General features: G+C 45.9%; 1 protein-coding gene across 1 annotated transcript; it reads left to right on the top strand.

The window, feature by feature from the left end:
- The first annotated feature begins 7,386 nt into the window (after positions 1–7,386).
- Positions 7,387–11,273, top strand: LOC310786272 (Krueppel-like factor 2). The gene is made up of 4 exons (XM_083647433.1): positions 7,387–7,808; positions 8,202–8,910; positions 9,419–9,658; positions 9,923–11,273. The coding sequence occupies exons 1-4, from the start codon at positions 7,731–7,733 to the stop codon at positions 10,096–10,098; spliced, it is 1,203 nt and encodes a 400-aa protein (XP_083503559.1). The 5' UTR covers positions 7,387–7,730; the 3' UTR covers positions 10,099–11,273.
- The last annotated feature ends 8,353 nt before the right edge of the window (positions 11,274–19,626 follow it).

Here is a 19,626-nt window from a genome sequence, read left to right on the forward strand (position 1 = left end):
CCCCACTCACACACACACACACACACACACACACACACACACACTCGGACTTGGACTCTTTGATCCCTCACACACCACCATGGTTGGTCAACAGAGACTTTATTATGACCTTCTCTACCATCGTTGGTACTTTTTAATGTTTGTTCTTAATTTAGTTTTTAAATTAGAGTAGGCTATTTTTATTATTTATGCTGTTTTTAAAAAGCTATTTAGCATGTGCAATCATTTCCTTAAAGCACTTTATTTTTAATTTACTACCTTTATTGTCGGTTGTCAGTACGTCTCTTGAAATTGCACTATTTGTGGGCTTAATTAATTAATTTGTTGCCTATGTGTCGTGTCTACTGTCTGCAAAGCGAATTGCCCCTCGGGGACATTAAAGTTTTTGAACCTTGAACCTTGAACCTACAACAGTAGCACTGTTTTCTTGCCACATAATGAATGAATGAGAGTGTTTTTTTCTATTACGTCTGTTATGAGCAGATAGGCCTCAGGGCTGTCTGAGACATCAGCTATTACCGAAACGTTTGACTGACTGACTGGCTGTTACAGTAAGGCAAACTGACTGTTCATGTGTCACCAGGTCAGAAAGTGATGCGTGAATCATGTTATTGCAGCGTTGCCTGCTGCAATAACACACACTCAGTCATCAGGCTTAACGGTCCGTTATGTTTACTCTGATTGATCAAGTCAGGTATTAATACAGTTTCAAGAATGGATTTCATTGCTCATTGTTGTGGTGACGCTGCTTCTCAATTCTCAAGTCAGCTCAGTTAGCCTGAACAAACGTTGGTTTTTGGCTTTGTATAGCCTATTGGCCCAATCCCACCGCAGCTAGTAGCGCGGTCCCGCTCCGCTCGACTCGACTTTTGGTCTCATCCCACCGGTATAAACCGGCCCAGCTCGGTTAGATTTGGGGCTGAGCTGGGCTACTTTTAGTACCTGCCTCGTCGGGGTTATTTTTCTGCCAACCCGGGTCCATACCGTGACGTGAAAACATTGTAGGCGACTGATTGGTCAGGCAGAATCGTGTTTACTCTCTATATCCTACTGACTGTCAATGCAGCGCTGCATACCAGTTTACCTTCTTTTCTCTTCTATTATGCTTTTCTATCAGTCTTTTGTTTTGCTGCCTTCGCCTCTGGTGAAATAAAATCGGCGCGGTGGTTTCAATTGTCCAAAAGTCCGCTGCTCTGAAGCGCTTGTGTAGTTAGTGCTGCGTCGGCTCCGCTAGGCCGCAGGCGCCTGGTGAAGCCGCGGTTTTGCCTGGTGAGAGGCCGCGGGGGTAGAGGCTTCACTCTAGCGCAACCCCCGTCCCTCGCGCCCGTCCCTCGTGCAGCGCTTGTGAGTTTTGACTAACAACAAAGTGATATCCATTCTCCTGGTCGATTGTCACTTTTGCCCATGTCCTACACTGTAACACCCGCCCAACATGCTGTGATGCTATGAGCTGGCTGCTCAGGCCAGGATCAAGGACTGTGATCATGCCAGCACTGCTCTCTCTCTCTCTCTCTCTCTCTCTCTCTCTCTCACACACACACACACACACACACACACACACACACACACACACACACACACACACACACACTGTAGGTAATTTAGAGGCACCAGTATTTCATAAACAGTTTAAAAGTTCTGTGTATGGATTTAATTGTAACGTTATGTTATAGCCTATTTCAGAACATGGGTGGAGGGCAGATATGCGGTCGCTGTGACGACCAGGTGTGGGCGGGGGCAGATGAAGGGCGGTCGAAGCAGAACGTCCATCGGGTTGAAGCAAGTAGAGCCGAGTGGTGACGGGCTGTGCAGGGCTGTAAAATGTGGTGGAATTGAGCCATATGAGTTAACCAGCTATAGAGGCTCATAGACGATAGGGACGTAGCTATCGTGACGTCACCCATTCATTTTTTGACTGACGTTTTGAAGGCTCGAGGTTGGCATTTTCACCATCGCCATCTTGGTTATCCCGGAGGCAAAAGTGACGTGAATTTGGACGAGAAGAGCCGCAGTGCCGCCTGCTATTGGTATTGGCGAGCTACGCGATCACTGGACAGGCGACCTGTCAATCACGCCCCCAAAACATAGTCTTTTCAATCGTCTATTTTACTCTAAATGGGACCATAATTGTGTAAATGAACATCATGCGGTATTGAAAATGAATACATAAATTAATATATAATTTATTTAAATAAATAAATAAATTGCGCTGCAAATGTATGCCAAATTTTGGCGAGGGAAAACCTGTCTACGTCCTGCCTAAATGCTGCATTCAGTGTCACCCTTGCTTGAGTCTGTGGCCCCACCTGGGTCACCCCAGTCAAAATGGTCTGGACACGCCACTGGACTCACAATCACAATTACCACACAGACGTTTTAGCACGTACACTGTAGTAACACACATAGCCAGGCCATCCATGCACACACGCGTGCACGCACACGCACACGCACACGCACACACACACACACACACACACACACACACACACACACACACACACACACACACACACACACACACAGAATCACCCGGACCGCCTCCTCTTACATCAGCAAACGTCTGACTCACTCAACACTTTACTCCACCAGCAACACACACACACACACACACACACACACACACACACACACACACACACACACACACACACACACCCTGAAGTCTGTGTTTGTCACTGTTTCCATGTTTTCTCAGTACATTCTAATGTAGCATGTTCCTTCTGCTGATGTGATAAAGAGCTGTGGTTTCATGCCCTGGTGAATTACGCTCTCTACCATCCAATACATAACCACATTTTAAATATGACAACTGCAGTGATTAACTCACAGGTGTTTTTTTCTTCTTCCATAGTGAGTTTGATACTATACTGCAACGTATATAACCTGTGTTGTAGGGCATTCACGACTAGTGAATTTTACTAGTCGATTAGTCATCCCTAAAGGTAGTCGACTAGTCGGAGTTTTTTTCTCCCCCCAATAAAAACAATCAAACTCACGTCAAAAGGTCTCAAATACAACCAGGCAGCAGGGCTATTGAGATGCAAGCATAACTAGCTAATGTAGTAGACCTTTTCTGACCAAGCTTGATTCCCAAAGCATTTGGCAATAAATTAGTATAAAACGGCATGGCTGATGGCTGTTTTCTCTAACGTTATACTTTTATAATCCAGATAGGCTGAGGCTTCACACGCTAATGTTTCGCTGTTTTTCCACTTTTAATTTGAAGTCGAAAAAGGGAAATGGTACGTGTGAAATGATAGAATTGACAGACTAGTGTCAATTCAATTTACTATCACACCATTTCCTTTTTCGGCCTTCAAATTAAAAGTGTGAAACCGGCGCATTATTGTTATTATTATTATACAAACAAATGGGTAACGTTACTTAAGTAATGACAGCTAGTCATTTAATAAAGCATAGTTAAAACTTACTCCACTTGAAGGTCTGCCATGCTGCTATCCTGCTGGCTGTGTAGTCCTGCTTTGGGGCGCGAGGAGAGGTTTTCCGAAATTAACGTTAGTTAGCAACGTAGCCTGGGCCGCTGTCCACATACAGTCCGGTAGGATGCTTCCTAGTATCCATCAAAAGTGACTTTCCTGACACCGTACAAACAACTGGCTGCACTAAAATGAAGTAATGGTTTATGCTATTGAGTATTACTAAAATAAAAACGAAAAGAAAGTCATATGACTTGTGAGGTTTGTTATTGTTGCACTCGTTCTTCTTCGTCGATTGGAAGGGTCGCAAATGGTCGCAAGGTACCAACAGCGCGGCAGCGCCCCCCAGTGGCATATCTGCTGTACTGCATTAACACTGCACTGTGGAAAGAGGGAAAACCAAGAATGACGACTAGTCGACTACTAAGCACAGTGTCGACTAGTGGTTTTACTAGTCGACTATCGGTGAATGCCCTACTGTGTTGTGTTGACAGTCCGCACAGCAACACATGTTGAGGGCTTGCCCAGGGGTGTAGAGGCGGGATTCGACCCCACGATCTCCCGCTTGCAAAGTGCACGCGCCACAGCGCCAACAACAATGCCCAGAGAGCTAGCTCCCTTGGCAGAGCTGACAGGCCTTTATTGGGGAGTGAATTTCACCAACAAATCACTGCCACTCGGGACTCACAAGGACTCCGATTCATTCATTCATTACATATACAATGGATTTAGCTTAGGAACTAATTTCGCATATAACGGGCGTAAATTATATTCCTGCATTTGAATTCTATTCCCATACACACAAATTGATCTGGGTTTCGCCGTGCATTGCATCCCAGGTGCGTCGTGGCTGTAAGAACAGAGGCGATGTGTTGGTACACGCTTCCCAACCCTCAACGTGCCGATCCATCTTTGACTAACAACAATGGAATGCCACCAAATCACCAATGGTTGCCAGGCCTCCAAAACGCTGGTTGACTATCAAAGGGCCAAATAAGCATTCGAAATCCATGTTCACCAGAGGGCAAAACACACTAGTTCAGAGACACACCCCTGACTTTCTGTCTGTGTGCAGCCAGCTGGCAGCGTGTGCCGTGATTGACTTTGGACAGGCTCGAAAAAGTGTCGAACAGGTAATTTTGGTTTGTAGGTCATCATGGTTACTACCTGAGACGTTTATGAAGCTGTTCATGGACCGAAGAAACACATCTCACTGTGACAGCGGTCCGACTTCATACAGAGCAGAGTGAAGTGAAGAGAGAGGACAAAAGCGATCAGGTAGAAACACCAGTATAGAACCACCAGGTTTATATCTGTGATGATCAGTGTGTGTAGGCCCTGTGTGTTATGTAACATGCATGGCCCATTGTGATCAGTGTGTGTAGGCCCTGTGTGTTATGTAATACAGGACTAACGTGCATGGCCCTCTGTGATCAGTGTGTTATGTAATACAGGACTAACGTGCATGGCTTAGTGTTGCTTGTGAAATCGAGGGGTAGACTGAGGGAAACTGCTGTTTGAAAGACATAAGGTCATGTAAGGTTCAAAGCAGCACAAACAAACTCATCACACCTGCCTGCCATTGAGTGGATGCTGTCACCTTATAGGAAATAATGGAATAACTAGGCATCTCGCGCGCTCGATTCCTAGGCTCGCCCTGCAGCTCGCCGAGCTGGCCCTCACATACGCAGCTCGGCCGCCGTGCGGCCTCACCCGCAGCTCAGCTGCTGCGTGGCCTCGCCTGCCATATTGACGCGTGTGCAATGTCTCCCTCTCTCTCCTCTCCCTCAGTCCCCCCCCCCCCTCACTCCTATCTCTCCCTCTCCCTTAAGCCCAATTTATACTTGGTCTGTCTACACTTTTGAAACTGTCGCTGACAGAAATTAGGTCTTTGTCGACACTTTCAAGTGTCGCCGGGTAGTGTCCAAGTGAAATTTCTAATGTCGCCGACTACGTCACATAGTGTCGCGCAAGTCTGATTGGCTATATAGAAGGCACACGTGGTTTGACTTCCTTGTTTTGGTTTTCGCTGAAATGACTGAACGAGTCCCCGCTATTTTTATCAGCCTGTCCTTGATGTATGACTTTGTGAAAATCACAAACAACATCGTGACCACTTCCCAGAGAGGAGGTGAGTTGTGTGGTTGTGTGTCGTTACATGCGGCTGCAGCCAAATATGTTACATCTTGCCTCCGACGTGCTTTCACTGTAGCGCACTGGGAACCTGACGAATCTGTGATCCTTTAATTTGCTTTGACAGTTGGGAATTGGTCTGGCGATGTCAGGCTAGACAAACAAAGAAAATAAATAGAGTCCGCACACTGAATTAAAGTAAGCTCCCAGGTCAGTTTATTTTAACGTTTCGACTACAAAGTCTTCATCAGAAATGAGACAAACAAACCAGCATACAGCACTCCCTCTCTTGGCTGTCTGCACAAGTTCTCTATCGTGTTCGAGTGTCACCGTTGTCATGTGACCGTTGAGCTGAGGAGAGAACCATTAATGCAGCAACATGAGCAACACTTTATTGTCTGCGACCATGTGTTGAGCGACACTTTCCAATCAGTATAAATTAGGCTCTATTAGTCTCTCTCGTCTGTGTGTGTGTGTGTGTCACTGATGACATCATCAGTGATGTCACAATGATGTCACAATGCCTATGTATGACATCACTGATGACATCATCACTGCCTCAGCCTTAGGGCAATCAGCCTTATGGCAATTAATGAGGCTCCGTCAGGTCACCCGCACGGGTGCTCTTTACACCACCTGAAAGTTTCAGCCCGATCGCACGTAAAACGGCATAGGTGTGTCTGGCCAAAATTCTTGAAACAGACAGAGAAACAGTCCAAAATGCAAAATCCAATCTCAGTTTGTCAGTTGTGCTCCAGTCAACTGATTCTCTTTTTCAGCACCGCCCACTCACACACTCATTCTGTTACTGGGGCTGTCTAGTTCAATCACAGTGTTTTACTATTGGCCACTAGCAGTTATGGGTTCAGTGCCTTGCTCTATGGCACCTCAACAGTAGCTAGTACTTTTTGAGGTGTTACTCATTCACTTTCCCCATCCCCGTTTTCCCCTGGGGGATTTGAACCAGCAACCATCCAGTCTGACTCTCTCACCTGCAGACTCCACTCTCTTGAGTCTCTCCTATAAAACTGATAAAGGATGGGGGGGCTGGCGTTTGCTTGTTGACGTTATACCGTCTCGGTCGATACCAGCGTGAATAGCAGGCTCCTCTCGTTGAGAAAGCCGCCCTATTAACACCTGAATGAGGCTGCACGGTGCGTGTTTGAAGTGGAGGCGTGGAGGAAAGCAGCCGTGGTGCAGCTGGCGCCTGGTGGCTGAAGCCTGCAGCAGCGCGCACAGAGAGATACATGTAGAGGAGGGGGGGGGGGGGGGGACGGGGGGGGGGGGGGGGACGTGTTGCCTGTAATGCGAAACAGTCTGAAAAACTTTTTTAATTGACTTGACATGAACTCTAGTTGTCATGTGCAGAGCTGAATGGTCAACAAACAAAAATAATAAATAAATAAATAAATAAGTGGAGTCATTTATAACACACTGTAACTATGGAAAGAATGCATTTCCCATGTGCGTAAAAGCGCACCGTGCGTGGCCAAATGCGTAATCATGCCCATGGCACCGCCAGCACCTCTGCCTGTTCATGTAAAGCGTGCTGTGCCTTTTCGGCATCGTTTCCCTCTTTTTGTGAATCATGCCCCAACAATGTGTTAATTGCGTATTATGTCTTTTGGTGGTGGAAGGGGGGCGGTCTCTCTCTCTCTCTCTCTCTCTCTCTCTCTCCCTCTCTCTCTCTCTGACCTGCTCCAGTAGTACCAGTTGGGACAGGTTTGGCAGATCGAGGGGCGGGTTCTCCCCGCGTCTTCCCCCGAACGTTTAAGTAGCTGCCCGCAGCGGAGGAGAGACAGCATTCAGTACCAGTCTTCTTCTGACTCCCTCTCTCTCTCACACTCTGTGCCTCGCAGGGAAACTCTGCCTTTTATACCGAGGCTAAATTTAGGGGGCTGGCCGTTGTAGAGTCCCCATCCTGCACGCGCTTCCTTCCCCCAGCCTCGCATTGGTTCAGTTTCTCCAGCGAACAATATTTATAAGAAAAGCGACTCCGACTCCGCACATGACTCTGGAGTAGAAGCGCATCAGACGGCAGGAGAAGCGCAGCTCTTCTTCTGGGAACTCGACGCGGAGTTTGGTGATTTCTTTGAAAGACAGAAAAGACTTCTTCTTTTGAATAATTAGGATTACCAACTTTTTTTTCCACCACAACGTATGGAAATGGCCTTGAGTGGGACCATTTTACCATCAATCTCTACATTTGCCATCCAAAAGGAGAAATGCTGGGAAGATGTAAGTATTCCGTTTGTGTATTTACGCACACTTTTTAAGTGTTTTACGCGCAGCTGGAAGTTGGTGCGCGTCCAATGAGACACAAGGGATGAGTCTTATTCATGTTTAAGTATGCATTTTTATCACACAATGGAAAAGTTTTGAATTGTTTTACATGGGATTATCTATGGAATTGCTATCTAAAATTTGCTTTCAGTGATGTGCATTTTCTTTTTCTCTCGTGAGAAATCAGTTTGCGCTGTTCCATACTGCTACTGTTTTAGTATGTTTTGGGGTGAAATTTGTCTAAATGTTATTTGAGCTAATATAATATAAGATATTTCAGTCAGAGACTAAAGCATTATTTGAGTTGTAGTGAAACTAACTCATTCTCCTGTCCCGTGTGCGCTCCAGAGATGGAAGGGCGATATGGGCATGGACATCGGCTGCAGCCTGGGCAGCAGAAAAGACGACGAGGACCTGTCGAAGTTCTTGGATCTGGAGTTTATTCTCGCGAACACCGCCTGCGGCTCTGACAGCTCGGTCCCCGGGACAGGGGCCGAGTCTTACCGGCTGCAGGAGTCGTATCAGCAGCAGTCCTCCCCGGCCAGCTGCTACAACACCTCCGCGGACATGAGCAACCCTCCCCCGCCTTACAGCAGCAGCACCAGCCTGATGGCGGAGCTCCTGCGCTCCGACCTGGACGCATCAGCAGGCGGCTTCCAGGGCCGCTTCCTGGTCAGCACCTCCCCGTTCCCTCAGGACTTATTCCCCGGACCGGAGCAGCAGAGCATCAAGCTCGAGCCCCCCTCCTCTCTGGACTCGTACGGGCCCGCGATGGGTCTGGTGCCCCAAAAAAGCATCAAGCATGAGGGCAGTGTGTCGTGCATGCTGGGGTTCGAGCAGCAGGAGCCGCGGCTGGCCACGTCGCCGCAGGCGCCCAGCATGACGCCGCCGCTCAGCCCCGACGACCTGATGACCAGCTCCACAGACTGCCACCAGCAGCCACAGCAGATGTGCAGCCCAGGGACCTCACTCACCTTCCCGCAGAGCTTCCACCACCACCACCCCCACCACCACCATCACCACTACCAGCTACCTTTCCATCATCAGCAGTTCCCCGGTATGTAGCCTATGGAGGGGCTGGGCAATAGGCTACATGTATATTGATATCATATCAATATCATGATATCAGACTAGATATCGGCTTTATTTTGGATATTGGAATATCATGATTTTTGGATATCGTAATATCATATTATGCCATATTACGATATTACAATATTTAAAATAAAAGACGATATATCATATCAATTACAATATGATACTAGACATTGTCTTAGATTTTGGATATCACAATATTGCGATATGGCACGTGTTGTCTTGTCATGGTTTTAAAGGCTGCACTACAGTAAAGTGATGTAATTTTCTGAAAGGTTCTAGCGGTTCTATTATTTGCCTTTACCCACTTAGTCATATCCACATTACTGATGATTAGGCTATTTATCAAAAATCCCCATTGTGTAAATATTTTGTGAAAGCACCAATAGTCCTCCCTACAATATTGTCACAATATCAATATCAAGGTATGGTCAAAAATATTGACACGATATTTGATTTTGTCCATGCAGCCCTATACGGAGAGGACGCGACCATGGGCATGCAGCAGCCTGGGCAGCAGCAGCCAGGTGGGCAGCGCGTCCTGCTCACCCCGCCCTCCTCCCCACTGGAGATGATGGACGCCAAGCCCAAGAGGGGTCGGCGCTCCTGGCCGAGGAAACGCACGGCCACGCACACCTGCACGTTCGCCGGCTGTGGGAAGACCTACACCAAGAGCTCCCACCTGAAGGCGCACCACCGGACGCACACCGGTAAGCCATTCACTTTGATGCACATCAGATGCTACCAGTGCCTAACCCCAACCACCAGGGGGCCACACAATAATCAAAGATAACAGCCTCTTGAACGGAGCAGATTAACAGGCCCCCTACTAGCTGATGTATATGGGACTGATATGTGCTGATAATGGTCACTCAATGGGGTGATCACAGTCAAATCAGCTCACTGACATGTCATGTTTATAGCATAAGGGAATTCCCGTTCCTCACCATTGTGTGTTTCTTGTGTCCCCGCAGGAGAGAAACCGTACCACTGTAGCTGGGAGGGCTGCGGCTGGAAGTTCGCCCGCTCCGACGAGCTCACACGTCACTTCCGCAAGCACACGGGTCACCGGCCGTTCCAGTGTCACCTGTGCGAGCGCGCCTTCTCCCGCTCCGACCACCTTGCTCTCCACATGAAGCGACACATGTGAGGGGAGACCCACACAAAAGGACAAACACAAGAAGAAAAGGACTTCTATGCACAGCAGCATAACCCCCATCCCCAATGACAAAGACTGTAGTAGCCCAATCCTATGACAAGCCTTAGAAGGATGCTATGCAATTATCATATCAGAACTATGAGTCCCTATAGGATTACTATAGGAATGTTATAGTGATTACGGCCGAAACAAAAGCCATAAAGTACCATAAGGTCACTATAAAGTCACTAGTGAGCACAACAGACACACTATAAATCCCTGTAGGAATATTATAGTATGGTGATTTTTCATTTGGGCAAAACCGAGAGATGCCCCTCAAATATGTTTTTGTAAAAGAAAAAAAGTGTCTATTTAAATGTTATTTTTTCAATGATAAACAAACGTGACCACAAAACCAAAAATCCAGTCCGATTTTGACAGAAACAGGTGAATTCTGTTCAGACATTTTTTTTAAGAATATGTAGCTGGTACTACTTCTTTATATGGAATACTGTTTGTACAAACCAAAAAAAGGTGCATTCCACTCAACATGCCAGGCAGGTCCTATAAGCACACGCCACTGAAGCAACTGGAAGCAGACAATCCTTTGAAGAGCAGTGATTTTTGGTTTTTAAACACAATGTATTTTCGCCATTAGTGCCTTCTATAACATATTATTACACATCTTACGAGTGCCATATTCTCCACTGGCTAAAAAAAAGACAATCAAAGTTTATTCTGTGTGTTATAGCGTCAAAGTGTAAACGGCACATGAAATAAGCTTTGAGACAATGTTTTGTTCTAAAACTGCCTTTCAGTCTTTTACTCCTTGAAGGCTTGAATTGAATGTTCTGTCTGTGAGTGCATCTGTCTGTCTGTCTGTCTGTCTGTCTGTCTGTCTGTGAGTGCATCTGTCTGTCTGTCTGTCTGTCTGTCTGTGAGTGCATCTGTCTGTCTGTCTCATTTGAAGTCAGGGTCTTAAAAAACAAAAGCAACAAAAGTCTCACAGAGAGTGCATGCCATCTCAACGACGTGACGTGATTGTCAAAGGGCTACACTTTTTCTTTAAGTTAAGACTTTTTTGTTCGTGTCTTGTGTTACATGTACTGCCTTGTAAATAGGAATCTGTTTTTTTTATATAATGTAAATAGTTTATTTTAATGTACATATTAAACTAATTGAACAACGTGGTTTGTGACTGCTGAGCATGATTGGGGTTAGGGGTGGGAGTACGGAGCATGCATTGATGTGAATGTACAGTAGTACTCACACAGAGTGTCACACCACCCACACGCTTATTCACCCACTGACCTTGAATTCACCTAAAATACAGGGGAACAAATTAAAGGGTTTATCTGTAGATGAGCCATCTTACCATTCTGTCTTCCTATATTCCCTCCACCACCCACCCACCCACACACAGTTCTTCCTGGTCCAGCGCGGAACACACAGCGACCGTCTGCAGTGTTGGAGGGAGCAATGCTTTCCAGCTGCGACGGAGAAGCTGCGGCGGTGCCTATAAATACACAAACATTACATTGACATAATGACAGAGGCTGGATATAGATATAGAGGCTGCGTCGGGGCATAGGGGCGAACCGCAGAGGGAGTGGGAGGGAAGGTGGGGGGTGGGGGAGGAGGGGGGTATGGAGAACGAAAACCCTCTCTCAAATAAACTATAAAAAAAGACCCTGTCTCAATTAAACTACAAAAAAAGACCCTGTCTCAAATAAACTACAAAAAAAGACCTGCTGCATGGGGACGAAGGAAAGTTGTATGAATTGTCATACAACTTTATTTATGACCATTTATGATGAGGATTTATGACTTTGAAGAATGAGAGGCAGGTCTGAAGACAGAGCAAATAAACACAACAGTTTATCACGAGGGGGGGGCAGCATATTCTATTCCAACCCCTGCAGGACCACAACATAAAACAGCCATAAAACTGTTAGTGTGTGGAGAAGAGCTGGGAGAGGGAGGGAGGAGGGGAGGAGGCTGATAATCAGTTCATCCTTGAGTCCAAGGGGACGTTTGCGCCAAATTCGAATAACTTCCGTCAAGGCGTTCCTAAGACATGGCATTAACGAGCTACGGAATGGCGTTCGTGAGGTCACAGTGACCTTGAACTTTGAGGACGAAAATCGAGTCATTTCATCCTTGAGTCCAAGTGGACGTTGGAGCCAAATTCAAAGAAATTCTTTGAAGGTGTTCCTGAGATATTGCGTTAACGTGCATGAAAAGGGGCGGTCATGAGGTCACACAGTGGTGACATTGAACTTTGACCTTTGACCACCAAAATCGAATCAGTTCATCCTCGAGTCCAAGTGGATGTTTGAGGGAAATTTGATGAGATTCCGTCAAGGCATTCCTGAGATATCGCGTTAACGAACTTGGGAATGGCGTTCCTGAGGTCACAGTGACCTTGAACTTTGACGTTTGACTACCAAAATGTAATCAGTTCATCCTTGAGTCCAAATCGACATTTGAGGCAAATGCGAGGAAATTCCATCAAGGTGTTCCTGAGATATTGCGTTGACGAGCTTGAAAATGGCGTTCGAGAGGTCACAGTGACCTTGACCTTTGATCCCCAAAATCGAATCAGTTCGATCCTTGCGTCCAAGTCGACAATTATTTATGACTTTGAAGAATGAGAGGCAGGTCTGAAGACACAGCAAATAGGGAAGGAAAGAGACAGAAAGACATGATAGTTTTGTAAGTCACTAAATTGCGTACTTCAACGTAAATAATAATGTAAGACAGAGAGAGGAGAGGCCAGAGTGTAGCCTAGCTATGATGTCACTCTGCACTTTGTAAGGATGTGTGAAAACAAAGAGAGTTAAGGTAAGAGGAGTGTGTGCAAAGGTGGATGAGAGAGAGAGGGAGAGACAGAGAGAGAGAGCACACACACACACACACAGACACACACACACACACACACACACACACACACACTGTCTGAGCTGTACCATCTGCCAGGCCAGTCGACCACGTAGTGTTTCAGTGTGGTTTACTACAGTAAAACCAATCGAGTTAGACGGGCCGATACCGATACCCAGAGCCATGTAGATAGAAGAGTCCCGACATCTCCATTCACTCCAATGGACCAGTTTTTTTTACTCTCAAGAGTTCCAGGAAGTAAGGTCCTGGATTAAGCAGCACTGTCGAGTTGCAGCAAAATAGACAGTTTGTGTTGTGCTCTGAAAGGGTTTTTCTCCCCTTGAATCAAATTGTAACATTATCAGCTTTATTTTAGCATGCAAAAGGAGCGCGAGACCCATTCCTGGCTGTTCATTGGCTAATGAGTCTCGCATTTTGGTCCTCCGCTGACGCCACTCTCTCTCTAGAGGACACTACCGATACCAATACATTTGGTTCAGCAGAGTTGGGAGTCTCTCCACCTTGCTGGTATCAGTCTCCCCTCCTCCCTCCCTCTCCCAGCTCTTCTCCACACACTAACAGTTTAATGGCTGTTTTATGTTGCGGTCCTGCAGGAGTTGCAATAGAATATGCTGCTCCTCCTCGTGATAAACGGTTGTGTTTACAGCCTCTTCCTGATGACGGCAGCTCGGCTGGAAAAACTCTGCCTCGGATGGGTGCTTAGGAGGGATATACGGCGAGGAAAACAAGCTCCCCACTTATGGACCTTATGAAGTTGGGAGTTCATGCCGTTGAAAACATGTGAACTCTAAAGTCCGGGCCTCTTCCGGGAAAGCCCAACGGGTCGCCTGCGATCGGGGAACCGAGTAAAAAGCTCTCAACCTGTTTTTGTATCTCAATCAAGCGAGTTGAGCTGTAAAACAGCAGGGGGGGCCGGAGCAGGATCTGTAAATGTTCACTGTTGTAATGTCAACCGGGGAGGAGGGGTGTGTGGGGTGCACTCGTATAGAGCGATAAAGCAATGTAACGCAGAGGGAGACTGGCAGAGGAGATCTGCTGCTCTTTGGCCCGATCGGCTTCCTGCGTGAACTCCTTGGACTCCGTTCTCCACTGAAAATAGTACAAAAATAAGAACAGTCAGTAGAGCTTAAAGGAACACTCTGCCCATTTTCAACCAGCTTTGTATCATTAGAACATCAGTAGTATATCAGAAAACTGTAAACTGTTTTGAAGTCTGTCATTTAATTTGACAGTTATTGAGTGTTAAAGTGTGGACCACTGGTCCACACTAACTCAAATTAATAACTCATTAACTCAAATCAACTCTCAATAACTGTCAAACTAGATGAATGATGAATAGTTTGACAGTTATTGAGAGTTGATTTGAGTTAATGAGTTATTAATTTGAGTTAGTGTGGACCAGTGATGTCACTGGTCCACACTTTAACACTCAATAACTGTCAAATTAAATGACAGACTTCAAAACCGTTTACAGTTTTCTGATATACTACTGATGTTCTAATGATACAAAGCTGGTTGAAAATTGGCAGAGTGTTCCTTTAACACTTGAAGACAGTGTGGCAGCCGCAGAACTTGAATGGATGGAGCGGTCTTTTCCCGTTCAAATCATCGTTCATGGATGGTCGGGAGTGGCGGACATTTTTTCGTGAAACCAAGTCACTAGCCCATTGTTCCAACGGCCCGTTATTCCAAAACCCCAATAAGCCGGAAAATGTCCACCATATTGGGCCGAAAGCCCAGCCCGTTATGGTTGAGTTGATGAAGGTCTCGGACAGTAGCGACACATTGCTCCTAATAAAGAAGACGTCGCAAAATTCAGCAGACACCGTCGTCTGACTCGCCTGCGGCGACGTCATAAAACTCACTAGTAGTCAGTGTTGGGCAAGTTACTTTCAAAATGTAATATACTACACATATTACTAGTTACATTTGTTTGAAAGTAATACGTTACTTTACAATATTACTTTCTGTGTAGAGTAACTCGTTACTTATTACACTACTTTTGCATTACTTTTACCAAAACAACAGCAGCATCAGAATGACATCGCCGCCCCGGAACCATCCCGAAAAATAATTTAAACCGCCTGGAAGTCAGTGTAAACAATCCAAATTTCTAAATGTTATTCTTTTCCTTTGTTATTGTCATCTATAGTGGGTTAGTTGCATAAAAACACACAGTTTGATTAGGAAATGATTGTATCTTTTTTAAATATGTGCTTTGATTGAATCAAATGTAACTCAATTTGTAACTTGAGTTACTTGACAAAGTAACTGGTATAATATTACTGAAATCCTATAAGTAATAAGTTATATTACTGAGTTACTGCTAAAAGTAATATATTACATGTAATATGTTATTTTTGTAATGAGTTACCCCCAACACTGCTAGTAGTAGTTGTTGTACACACACACCTGCATGCGCGCACACACACACACACACACACACACACACACATACACACACACACACACACACACACCACACAATGCGGTTGTTGCTGCACGGGTGAGAGAAGGCATAAGCCAACATGTAAAGCATGTGACCCCTCTCAGGTCACACGGTTCAAGCTTCCCACACTCTGCATGGACACACCCTGCTGTGGGGAGCAGAGAAAAGTGAAATGAAAATGTGATGTTTTCACTTGAGTAAATGTGCTCATCATAGTGGCAGTGAGGCTTCCTCTTTTCTCTCTCAGCGCTGGCATGATGGGCCACGGGCCAAATTCAGGGGCGGGGGGGGGGCACAATATTTTCTTTTCTTTTTGTAATTTTTGAGGCATTAAAAAGGTCAAACTTGCGGTTAAGATATTGAATATCTGCACACACAAAAATTTGCTATCGGCAGCTTCGATCACACAATATTGGTATCTGCCTTGAAAAACCTACTTCGGTTGAAGCCGAGTGGTGAACAACAGTTAAAGTAACTGTCAATTTGCAAGGAAAACAATGAGTACTTGAAATTTGAGGGTTTTCCTGGGCAAAAAAAGAGTCAAATTAAGCTTATTAAAGCTGCTTGGCCTGCTTGACCTTATATTGTAGAATCCAGTAAAACATATATTTTTGAAATGACATCTGTGTTTGGAGAGAGGATGCAACTATTTTAAGGTTAAGGCTAAAGGTTGCAGCAAAATGCAGAATTCTCAAAGATCTATATCAACAGAAATTGGCTGATGCTGTAAGGAATGCTGTATTGGGAATGCTGAGTTGTGAAAAATGATCTGAATCTTGGCTCGTACGTCTTCAGGATCTTGCCAAAAGATAAGCAGCAAAGGGACGAAGCCAGGTGGGATTATTTAATTGAACGAGGGGTTTGTTATCCACTTTCCAGTGAATTTCAGCGATTCTTATCGGGCATCTGGTAAACGGGAGGCATCCTCTTTTTGGGAACGGTCTGATGCAGAGCTCTGCTCTGAAGGAGAACGATCTGATGCAGAGGTCTGCTCTGAAGGAGGAAATAGGTGGAATTGTATGGGAAGAGGATGCCATCTGCTGGGACAACAGCTCCATTGTGGGTGCCTTTCTGCTGGGAAACAGCTGGAAGTGCAGACAGTGAAACGCAGATGCCCTGTTCAGAACTGTAACTCGTCTATGGGTCTGACCAGGGCCTCATCACAGCACCGATCATCTAACTTCTTGCGCTCTTGTTGACGCATTTCGAAAGTGATTCCTCATCACGAGCGTGCAGCCATTTCTCCTCTTTCTCTGTGCAGGCGGCTCGGCCCCTGCTGCAGCTGCTGCGGTGGTACGGAGGTGTTGCATTGCTTCAATGTATTCCTCTGAGAGTAGAGAGAGAGAGAGAGAGAGAGAGAGAGAGTAGAGAGAGAGAGAGAGAGAGAGGTGTGGGGGGGGGGGGGGAATATGGAGGAGTAAGACAAAAGAGAGTAGAGCAGAGAAGTTATGGCTGCCTGCCCAGACACACAAATACACACACGCACGCACACGCACACACACACACACACACACACACACACACACACACACACACACACACACACACACACACACACACACACACACACACACACACACACACACAACAGCTCCTTCCTTCCTCCTATCTCCCCAAATTCTTCACCTCTTTCTCAGTCGCACTTCATCCTCACCTCCCTTCAGCTGTGAGGGCCTACGTCGACCAGCTGCGGTGCGTCTCCGTGCGGGCTGCCTGCACAGAGCCACACCCATCATGTCATCTGGACAGACACACGCGGATCCGGCAAACATAGAACAGGTGTGTATCTTTTCCCGTAGCGCAGGTATCGCCCATCTATGAACAACATGGGCGAGAGTCCGTTCCGGCAGTTTTACCGCACGGAGCCGCACTGCATCTGGTGAGCAATTGGCGTTAGTCTCTAAAGACTCTAATTAGTCAAAGTGAACGTGTTTTACTCATCCAATGCACAGTGTCACACGTGGTCATTCTTGACACACATTCTTAGGACAAGGCAAGCAACAACTATATGTAGTAGGCATAAAATAAAAAGATAAATATATCAAATATTAAATGTAAAAAAAGAAGTCACAAATAAGGGCAAAATAGCAAGAAAGAAAACAGCAAAAATAGCAAGAAATATAGCAACAACAAAAAATAAACTCAAATAAGGACAAGTTATATAGTATTAGAACATTAACAGCAGTTCCAGAGCTAGTAAAGCTGGGTAATATGGATAATAGGCTAATAATAAGAGTACTACATATTATAAATGTAAAGTGTAGGTGTGGCCATGTACAATGTACATTACAATTTTGGAGTTCCTTACTAAAAGCATTAGGGTGGACTGCTCTGCGGGTGAGTATGGGGGAGGAGGAAATCCATCTCTGACCTGGGCCATATTTTCACTCCTGCTTTTTCCCTTCCCAGTGAGGTGATCATGTGATCACTGCTGGAGCCAGGTGATCAGGTGATCCCCTCACTGGGGTCAAACTGTCCTCCATCCCTGCCTTCATGCCTCCATCTTCCTCTGCCTCCACTCATCCTGCAGATCCGCCAGGCTGCGCTGACAACTGCTTTGAATTAAGTACCGTAGTTACAAGATATTCTCTCTTTGTGTGTGTGTGTGTGTGTGTGTGTGTGTGTGTGTGTGAGAGAGAGAGAGAGAGAGAGAGAGAGAGAGAGAGAGGTTTCACATGAATACCCACCTCACCGTCTAGTCTGGTTTCAGCCCAGTGACCCGACTGGTTTCTGTCAGTCTCTTTAAATTGCAAACAGAGCCAGTTCTGCTCCTTCTTGGTGCTTCAGGGCTGCGACTACCTACAACCACACGCACGCACGCACACACACACACACACACACACACACACACACACACACACACACACACACACACACACACACACACACACACACACACACACACACACACACACACACACACACACACACACAGAGGCATCAGGTTGTCATGGGGGGGGTAGTTGTAATGGGTCCCCATGTGAGGGCCTCGCAGGTAGAGAGGCTCATTCCACTGAGCAGATCTCTTTACTGATTGGCCTAATGGCTACAGAGTGGAGCAAATGGCCCTTGGCGGGTATTTGGCGCGCGTTTGTGTGTGTGTGTTGGGGGGGTGGGGGTGGGTTGATTTTGTCAATTCGGAATGTGACCAAGTGAATTGAATTAGTTTGCAGCCAAAGACAGTAAAGGCTAATTGAATACAGGCTGTTTACCTGGCTGGAAGACTGGATTTACATAAAATAAAAAGTCTGATGTTCTGACGGCGCACGCCGCCGATCGGACCGTTTCCGTGTTCAGATGTAATCGCATGCTTTTGGGAGTCAGATTTGCATGTCCCTTCACATCTCATATAGATCTGATGTTTGGCCAGGTGATTTCTGTTTGGACGGCCAGATCAGGTTTTCACATGCAGCTTTGGCAGGCAGGTAAAAGCAGGGCTGGCGTTAAAAGAAAAGAGGCTCCTGGCTCCCTTCATTATGGCCAAATACAGCAAGTCAGCTGTAACTGACTCGCACACATCAAACCTAAGCTTTGTTCCACGACCAGTACGCCATTGTTATGGCACCAGTAATATCGAAATCTCGAGACAACAAAATTGTTTTCCTGAGATGACAAATTTGTTGTTGTTGGTGTAGTTGTTGTCATTGCTGTCATTGATATTCATGTTGCTGCTGTAACACCCCTCAGCGATAAATAAAGTATTCTATCTATCCATCCATCCATCTATCTATCTATCTAAATAACTCAAGATCTCAAGAAAACCAATTAAATTAACTCGGGAAACAGAGTAAACTAGAAATACTGCATCACGGTCGTACTGTATGCCTTCGCCAACAAGTGAGCAGTCTACACTCATGTCTGTCCAGACCCAGACTCATACAAGCACAAATACCTTGAAGCCCACAGAGCAGTGGTGTGGCCATTCAGCCTTATGGAACTTTAGGCAATGTTTGGCAGTATACCTCAACAACACGGCTAATCATTTTCAACCTGGAAAATGGTCCTACCCCTAGCCCAAAATCACCCACATTTGAGCCAGATTTGAAGAAATTCCCTCAAGGCGTTCCTAAGAGATTACATTAACGAACACAAAAACAGGCAGTCCTGAGGTCAGTGACCTTGAACTTTGACCTTCAAAATCTAATCAGTTCATCCTCGAGTCCAAATTGATGTTTGAGCTAAATCTGAAG

Source organism: Poromitra crassiceps (genome assembly GCF_964638095.1).
Source record: "Poromitra crassiceps genome assembly, chromosome: 12".
NCBI classification, from domain to species: Eukaryota; Metazoa; Chordata; class Actinopteri; order Beryciformes; family Melamphaidae; genus Poromitra; species Poromitra crassiceps.

Bases quoted from the DNA above. Each gene is read 5' to 3' on its own strand.
- LOC310786272 (XM_083647433.1), top strand. From the start codon at position 7,731: ATGGAAATGGCCTTGAGTGGGACCATTTTACCATCAATCTCTACATTT. The intron at 7,809-8,201 runs GTAAGTATTCCG...TGTGCGCTCCAG, and splicing joins AGGAGAAATGCTGGGAAGAT to AGATGGAAGGGCGATATGGG. The intron at 8,911-9,418 runs GTATGTAGCCTA...TTGTCCATGCAG, and splicing joins CCATCATCAGCAGTTCCCCG to CCCTATACGGAGAGGACGCG.